Here is a 9,494-nt window from a genome sequence, read left to right on the forward strand (position 1 = left end):
CATTGGCCCATCTGATCAAGATCCTGTTGTAATCTGAGATAACCCTCTTCGCTGTCCACTACACCTCCAATTTTGGTGTCATCTGCAAACTTACTAATTGTACCTCTTATGCTTGCATCCAAATCATTTATGTAAATGACAAAAAGTAGAGGACCCAGCACCAATCCTTGGGGCACTCCACTGGTCACAGGCCTCCAGTCTGAAAAACAACCCTCCACCACCACCCTCTGCCTTCTACCTTTGAGTCAGTTCTGTAACCAAATGGCTAGTTCTCCTTGTATTCCATGAGATCTAACCTTGCTAATCAGTATGAAGACTGACACAAAGTATTTATTGAGTTCTTCAGCTATTTCCTTATGGCCAATCACTAGTCTTCCTACATCAATTTGGAGCAGCCCAATTTCTACTTTTGCCTCTCGTTCGTTTCTTATGAATTGATCATACTCGATTGCAAAGCAGACTCTATGGACTATACAGTCTTTGCCTGCTCCTATTTCTTATGTTCTGATGATTTTAACTCGCCAGGCAATAAATCCAAAACCTAACTAATGATGGAATTTGTCGAGTGGCCTGCTATAGAAAATTATGACCCATTGTATTCTAGTTCAGATTACTTTGTGTTACTTCCTGTATATTATTGAATGTATATTTCTCTTAGTTGGCTCATTGTATTATTTATCCTTTAGCCGACATGAAATTATTGGGGTTCCATTAAATCCATAAACATTTTGATATGTTAGTAAAACTTACCATTCAATGATAGCTTGTTTTTAAATAACAAGACAGTAATTCAGTAATTTTTCTGAGATTATTTGTAACAATTGTCCAATGTCATCTAAACGCTTTGACAAAAATTACTCTGAACATTTCAGAGTTATGAATAGGTAAGAAGAAAATGAGTGAACAATTATTTTTAAAAAATCAAATATACCATTATACCAATGCCAATGTATCAAATATACCATTCTACCAATGCCAATGTATCAAATATACTATTATACCAAAATGAAGTGTTCCACAAATTTTGTTGATCAGCACAAGACTTGTCAAAGTGGACCAATCCACTCACTTCTCTGGTAATTAAATATTTATTCAACTAACTGTTTGGACAGCAAAAGGATCAGAAAAATGGATGACAACCATTCCAATATAAATCTAATTGGCAATTCCCTAACTATTTTTGAGTTTGCTGTATCCATATCATTTGACTACCATTCATACACGCATTCTCCATACTAATAAATGCCTTCAGTCGGCCTACTGAATCCCTTATATTTGGTCAGAGGTATCATCCACTTTTCTTCTGGAAGAATGTCCAAATCACAAAATTTATCTGATCCTTCAATGAGTAGGTTCTGTCCCTCACTCCTCTTGATCCACAGCCTGTGATTGTCCTGATGCTTCTATTTGAAAATCAGTATCTAAATGCCTAAGTTAGTTTATCCAGGTCTGTTACTTGTTATTTGAGTGGTGCATGATGCTACGAGGTTTTGCTTCATTTTTAACAGCTATAGAAATAGAAAAGGAATATGTATTTCACTTCTGGCTCCAATATGCTTCAATCTACAATTATAGTACTTCACATTTTATGGTGTTTGAGTGCAGGCATAGAGGGAAGTGAGTAAACAAATAGAATGAGAAGAACAAAAATGAGAAGGATGGTAAATGCATTATGTAGCTAGATTTTTGAAATTTGTTTGAGATGAAGACTCTTAAAGGTATCAGTGCTGTAAATGTCATATATACATTTATGCATATATTAGTGTACTCTGTTATAGAACAAAATTATAAGGACGCATTCAAAGGGTTAGTAAAGTGTCTGAGAAAGGAAGAAAAATTGATGGTGCATGTATTTTGCCAGTCTCATTGATACACAAGAGTACTCTTACCTCAGAATATTTGTAGCTAGATTTCTGCTTCACAACTACAACATTGAGATGGCCTACACTTCCTTCTCTCTGCTGTGAGAGCTCACCTGTTTGGATGATGACTTCAATATCACATTGGAGAAACATCCTGTGCTGCATTTCTTTATAGAAGCACTTCCAAAAATGCATTACCAAATGTAATGGTTATATTTCTGTATTTGTGCTATATGTCCTGCTGTCTCATTTCTCCCCCACTAAGGCACACTCCCAAACCTCATGTGGTATTTTCCCAGATGGTACCTTGGGCATTTACCTTGGTATTTGCCACCTCTACCAATATATGATGCTGTGCAAAGGTTGTTTGAGATAGTTTGCTGCCACCAATCTTGTTTGTCTTCAGGTTATCTAGTAATCAGTGATAGAGGATACTCCACCTATTAGTGTCTGTAGAAGAGGGATTGTACTTAGATAACAAGAAGGTTTATTGCATGATAGCAACTAATACAACTCGGACATAATTACTAGGGTCTTAAGGAACTGGCACAGCTACAACTGCTCCTTCCAAAATTTTGAGTAGAATTCCTTGCCTTCATCCATGCTGTGTTTGACATTATGTACAGCCAATGTAATCTGAATATTAGAATCATTTAAAATCATTACCTTATAAACAACTGACACATTGTACATATTGTTAAACCTGACCAAGAAGGATACACAGTCAATAGGTATAAAGCTCACATGTACTCTGACTCTGCTTACTCTGTCAATTTAATAGAAAATAGACCAATTCTACATTTGGAGAATAAATGAGAGATTACCATAGTAACACTGACATTCCTCCCCAGGGACAAAACAGGAGCCAGTTGCACGAGCATTCATCACATCAGCACCTCGTTTCAACAGTTCCTTAACCATTTCCACATCTTGTTTCAGAACAGCAATGTGCATGGGGGTCTCACCTATTGGATGAAAAGAAACAGAAATGAAACAGGATAAGAAATAGCATCACACTAAAGATGTGAGTAATCTAGTTTGTTTTTTTTCAGTTAGCTGGAAGGTTTATTTTAGCTTGAGAATATCTGCTGCTGAAATTGGCTAACTGAAATAAAAATATTTAATTCTAGATGACCAACATTCCTCAATTGGCTGATAATGGCAACCAAATCAGGAAAGAATGTTCAGATTTTTTACTGAGTTTAAATGTTTTTGAATGTTACAAAGGAAAGATGACTTGGTGACTATTAAGTAATAGTTTTATCTCTGCATAGCTAGTCAGCAATGGTTTATCTTGTGCCTTGCATATTAGCTTAAGGAGCAGAATTTCAGATTTGATTGTGAAATTGTGCTCGTCATGTTACAGATTCAATTGCACTGAATTAATTTAAAGTTAATCATGAAAGCAAATTCTTCCATGAACCATGGATTCAAGCAGCACACTGGTATGTAATTGTTTGATTAAAATAGATTACTTACAGTGTGGAAACAGGCCTTTTGGCCCAACAAGTCGACACCAACCCTCCGAAGAGCAACCCACCCAGACCCATTCCCCTACATTTACCCCTTCACCAACACACTACAGGCAATTTAGCACAGCCAATTCACCTAACCTGCCCATTATTGGACTGTGGGAGGAAAGCGGAGCACCCACAGGAAACCCACACAGACACGGGGAGAATGTGCAAACTCCACACAGACAGTTGCCTGAGGCAGGAATTGAACCCGGGTCTCTGGTGCTGTGAGGCAGCAGTGCTAACCACTGTGCCACCGTGCCGCCGCGTTTCTTTGGGTTGAATCTCCTGCTCTTGGTGGCAAGAAGGGCACTGGGTGATGGCATACCCAAACTCTGCCATCTCCCTACCTCTGCTGGAATTAAGCTCTCGATAGAAATTGCAACAGTCCAAACACTCTCACAAACTCCATTATAGGTAGAGGAGAATTTCCTCCCACTAGTCACCACTTGTTTTTGATCCACATGTTAAAGGTGAAAGGCCAAAGTTTGATCAACCGCATGATTCAGTGTCACATATCTGACACTTTTACCTCAGGCATCAATATTTAGACTTTAAATTAGGACAGAAACAATTAATATTAATGTACAAGACCATGTCTTTTAATTAAGTAAAATCTATTTTCTGAGGAATACATTGAGCTAATATTGCAAAACATAATGATTAGTTAAATAGATCAAAATGAGCACTTATTTTGTCTTCCAAACATGTTCATTTTGGCAAATGCATATAAAGTTAGTTCTTCTTTTAATGAGCCTGAGATTAAAGTTCTACAATAACAGATTGCTTTTGTACAGTGTCTTTAACATAGTCAGAACTGGTTCAATAAACGATGAGAACACTACTATTATTTTTTACCTCTGTACATATCAGATGTCATTGGTTCATTGATGAGAGATGGCATCATATCCAGAATAAACTCTGCAATTTCCTTATTGCCATTTAACAAGGCAGTGTGCAGGATTGTTTCTTCCAAATTCCCTTTTAATAATAATGTTGAATTTCAGTTTAGAACAAAATCAAAATGAAATGTCAAAACACTGGTGATATTATTTTACAAAAAATATTTCATAATTTGAACAAATAAACTTATGATATTAACTTATAACAACAAATGTTTCTTATTACTATATCTAACTTTCTGAAACTTGGTATCATTGTTCAGTCAAACAGTCTCTGCACTGACCAACACTCCCATAGGCAGGATCTCAACTCTCAAGTAGCCTTTAAGACCCTGTCCTTTATTAGCTGCCGGATAGTCTGACGATTGGACCAGGGATCATATAACAGCTGAGGCACAATTGTCCGAGTCGTTCTTTCCCATCCTCAGGATCATTGCTGTTACAATGAAATCTAACCCACCATTTACATGCCAATAATAGCATGGCACCATAAGCTTATGTCAGTTCCCTGGTATTACTGATACTAACCGGGCTTTTTAAAAAATATTTTAGGTAAATGAAGTGCCCGATAATTTTATTTTAAATATAAATTCTATGTCTGAGGTTAAATTCACAAGAGTTGAGGATTATTTCACATATATTCTTGCTAAGCACTCTGTTTATAACTACCTATGATGTGGAGGTGCTGGTGTTGGACTGGCGTGGACAAAGTTAAAAATCACACAGCACCAGGTTATAATCCAACAGGTTTATTTGGAACTACTAGCTTTCAGAGTACTGCTCCTTTATCAGGTAACTAATGGGGGCAGGATTGGAATACAGACAGACTCTAACCTCACACTTTTAATGCATTGTCTGAGCTGAGTTGTCACCTTTTTTTAATAAACCTTAAATTATCCCAGGAATGTGACTTGTAAGAAATTCTGGGATTTACATATTAATGAATTAATACCTGCAGTCCATTCTAAAAGATGAAAGATTTAGCAGCAATCTAAGTTTGTTTAATATATTGTATCACTTGCATGACACTGTGTTGTGTGAAAGATAACTTTATCTCTATAATGAGATTAAGGGTTTAGTGATGTGACAAATGTGAGACTTTATAAGTGGCTATATTTTAAATTGTTTCTTTTAATTCAAGTTAAAATAGAAAACCTTTGAATGGAAGATGGGACTGTAGGGACCACAGCTAAAATTCATCATGTAGAGACAGAAGCCCAGGTCAAAACTATAAAAATATCATAGATATTTAAAAGCCAGTTTTCACAGCTTGACTCAAAAGACAGGCAGGAGGTATTGCTAGACACTAACTCTCAACTCAGGTAGATAGATAAAGCAGAGAGAGAGAGAAATGGTTGTTGTTGTGCCAAATAGAGGGAATAATTGTCCTTGTGGTATCCACAGAAGAGATTGCTGATGAGGACAAAATCCCTGTTCAAGGAGATGAAACTCAGGGTTGAGAACGTTCCTTGCTGCTGGAAGTCAGTTCCATGATGCTCAGGAGGTTTAGTAAAGGAACTTTATGTGGACACTGAAAGACTCATTCTGGTTGGGATGGAAGACGAGTTGTTTGGAGCTTGGGAACTTCATCTATAACATTACATATGTGTGAAAAGTGTGGCACAATGTGCAAACTGAGTGGAGTTTCCACTGTATTAATTAATTCCTGGTGAAATTGTCTTTTCAATAGTTTTCTGTACTAGTTGACTATGAAGTAATGTTGAGTTAATGTTGAATATAATTTGTTTGTTATAATAAAACAGTTAAAATGTGAAATCTTATCATATGATTCAGTCTGTCAGTCACTGGAAAATTATTTTTTTTAACCACCTATTTATTTCTCTTTGTTGCTACTGGTTAATGCCATTGTCTGACTGTGGCAACAATCCCTGACTGTATACAATCTACCTTAATTGACCATGAACTAATCTCCTGGCATTTTCAGATGCAGCCGTTTAGTGGAAATATGTGCTGTGTGTTTGTCACATAAGCTGCTGGCACACTTTGTGAGTGTGATGACACAGCATGGTGCCATGCAACAACATGTCCACCCCATTGACTGATTACTGCTGGCAACTACCTCAAGCTACTTGGCTTTGTGTCTGTGCTAAAAGGCAAGACAGAAGTAATGTGAGACTGTAAGTTCAAAATTATGTGACAATATACTAAAAGGCAAGCACGGTATTGATGTTGGGAGCACGCAAGAATGTGCAAAGTCAGTGCATGCTGAGAGAGCAACCTAAGAACTCTGAGATTAGATTAGATTAGATTAGATGTGAGCTCTGAGATGCAAACTGCTCCAATGCATGTGATAGGTGTCTGTTTCTGCATTCAAAGAGGCAAAAGCGTTGTAATGAAACATGTCAGTGAACTCCAAGTGCAGTATTAAAGTGGTGAACTTTCTTCCAAGTGAGTCAAAGATGTGCTCTGATCTGGTGAACCTGCTGCTTTGATGATGTCAATCTCTGTGGATGAAGGATGTAGAGGTTGGTCTCCATGGAGTGTTCTGTAAGATGTTGGGTCTGTCAGCCAAGGAGCAAGTGGCAAGCTGGAGTCACCAGATATCCACTCATGTCAGGAACTGTCACCACATAGTTTATTTCCTCTACCTGGAAAAATAGCTAACTACATATAAAAGAGGTGCAATTAGGTAATGATGAGATGTTAATGCATGCAAATAGGCCCCTTGCTGCTTACTAGTGAGATTTTCATCGTGCCATTAAAATCTTGGCCAGTAAATCCGACTTCTTCCTTCATCGTTGAGAACCTTGGCGAACAGCCAGAAATCGTGTTACATATTGGCACTAATGATATAGCCAGGAAAAGGATCGAGGATATAAAAAGTGATTTCAGGGAGTCATGATGGAAGCTGCAAAGCAGGACGAACAGAGTAGTGTTCTCTAGTTTACTACCAGTGCCACGAGATAGCGAGGCGAGGAACACGGAGCGGGTGCAGCTTAACACGTAGCTGCGCAGCTGGTGTAGGAGGGAGGGCTTCAGATATGTAGATAATTGGGATGCCTTCTGGGGAAGGTGGGACTGTTACAAAAAGGACGGGTTGCATCTGAACTGGAAGGGGACCAATATCCTGGGTGGAAGGTTTGCTCGAGTAGTTCGAGAGGGTTTAAACTAGTATGGCAGGGGGGTGGGAACCTGAGCTATATACCGGAGGTGAGAGTTGATGCAGATGAGGCAATAGCAAGAGGTAGACCAGCTAGTGGAAAGGATTTTCCTGGGAAGGAACCAAGGGATCAGTTAAGGAGTATCAGAAATAAAAGTGATGAACTTAGAGCATGGATCAGTACCTGGTGCTATGATGTTGTGGCCATAACAGAGACAGGTTTCTTAGGGGCAGGAATGGTTGCTGGATGTTCCAGGGTTTAGAGCATTTAAAAAGAATAGGGAGGGGGGAAAAAAGGAGGGGGTGTAGCACTGCTAATCAGAGAGGGTATCACAGCTACAGAAGCTTCCATTGTCGAGGAAGATCTGCCTACCGAGTCAGTATGGGTGGAAATCAGGAACAGCAAGGGAGCAGTCACCTCATTAGGGGTTTACTACAGGCCCCCCAATAGCAGCAGGGAGATGGAAGAAAGCATAGGTCGGCAGATTTTGGAAAAGCTTGGACGTAGTAGGGTTGTTGTAATTGGTGACTTTAACTTTCCCAATATTGATTGGAACCTCCTTCGAGCAGAAGATTTGAATGGAGCTATTTTTGTAAGGTGTGTTCAGGAGGGTTTCCTAACTCAGTACGTTGACAGGCTGACGAGGGGAGAGGCCATTCTAGACTTGGTGCTCAGAAACAAGCCGGAGCAGGTATCAGATCTTGTGGTGGGAGAGCATTTTGGTGATAGTGGTCACAACTGCCTCACCTTCTACATAGCTATGGAGAAGGAGAGAATTAGGCAAAATAGGAGGATATTTAATTGGGGAAGAGGAAACTATGATGCGATTAGACATGAGTTAGGAAGCATGGATTGGGAGCAATTGTTCCATGGTAAAGGCACTATAGACATGTGGAGACTGTTTAAGGAACAGTTGTTGCAAGTGATGAATAAATATGTCCCTCTGAGACAGGCAAGAAGTGGTAAGATAAAGGAGCCTTGGATGACGAGAGCGGTGGAGCTTCTCGTCAAAACGAAAAAGGTAGCTTACATAAGGTGGAGGAAGCTAGGGTCAAGCTCAGCTCTGGAGGATTACAGGCAGGCGAGGAAGGAGTTCTAAAATGGTCTGAGGAGAGCCAGGAGGGGGCACGAGAAAGGCTTGGCAGAACGAATTAGGGAGAACACAAAGGCATTTTACACTTATGTGAGGAATAAGAGAATGGTCAAAGAAAGAGTATGGCCGATCAGGGATAGCATAGGGAATTTGTGTGTGGAGTCTGAGGAGGTAGGGAAAGCCCTAAATGAGTTTTTTGCTTCTGTCTTTACGAAAGAAACGAACTTTGTAGTGAATGAAACCTTTGAAGAGCAGGTGTGCATGCTGGAATGGATGGAATGGAAGCTGATGTGCTGAAAATTTTGTCAAACATTAAGATTGACAAGTCGCCAGGCCCAGACCAGATTTGTCCTCGGCTGCTTTGGGAAATGAGAAATGCAATTGCTACGCCACTTGCGAGGATCTTTGCATCCTTGCTGTCCACTGGAGTTGCACCTTAGGACTGGAGAGAGGCAAATGTAATTCCTCTCTTCAAGAAAGGAAATAGGGAAATCCCCGGCAATTACAGACCAATAAGTCTCACGTCTGTCGTCTGCATTGTGTTAGAAAGGATTTTGAGGGATAGGATTTATGACCATCTGGAAGAGCATGGCTTGATTAAATGCAATCAACATGGCTTTGTGAGGGGCAGGTCATGCCTCACAAACCTTATCGAGTTCTTTGAGGATGTGACTAGAAAAGTTGATGAGGGTTGAGCTGTGGATGTGGTGTATATGGACTTCATCAAGGCATTTGATAAGGTTCCCCATGGTAGCTCATTCAGAAGGTCAGGAGGAATGGGATTCAGGGAACTTAGCTGTCTGGATACAGAATTGGCTGGCCAACAGAAGACAGCGAGTGGTAGTAGAAGGACAATATTCTGCCTGGAAGTCTGTGATGATTGGTGTTCCACAGGGCTCTGTCCTTGGGTCTCTACTGTTTGTAATTTTTATTAATGACTTGGATAAGGGGATTGAAGGATGGGTCAGCAAGTTTGCAGACGACACAAAGGTTGGAGGTGT

General features: G+C 39.6%; 1 protein-coding gene across 2 annotated transcripts in view; it reads right to left on the minus strand.

The window, feature by feature from the left end:
* LOC122555901 (transient receptor potential cation channel subfamily V member 6-like) overlaps positions 1-9,494 on the minus strand; it is a 53,712-nt gene that overhangs the window by 37,723 nt on the left and 6,495 nt on the right. For both annotated transcript variants that reach the window (XM_043702166.1, XM_043702165.1), the window contains exons 4-5: positions 4,235-4,357; positions 2,687-2,827 (exon numbers count right to left, since the gene is read on the minus strand). In XM_043702166.1, coding sequence (XP_043558101.1) covers positions 2,687-2,827; positions 4,235-4,357 — 264 coding nt within the window. The remainder of the gene's footprint in view (positions 1-2,686; positions 2,828-4,234; positions 4,358-9,494) is intronic.

This window comes from Chiloscyllium plagiosum, chromosome 13 (genome assembly GCF_004010195.1).
Source record: "Chiloscyllium plagiosum isolate BGI_BamShark_2017 chromosome 13, ASM401019v2, whole genome shotgun sequence".
Classification (NCBI taxonomy): domain Eukaryota; kingdom Metazoa; phylum Chordata; class Chondrichthyes; order Orectolobiformes; family Hemiscylliidae; genus Chiloscyllium; species Chiloscyllium plagiosum.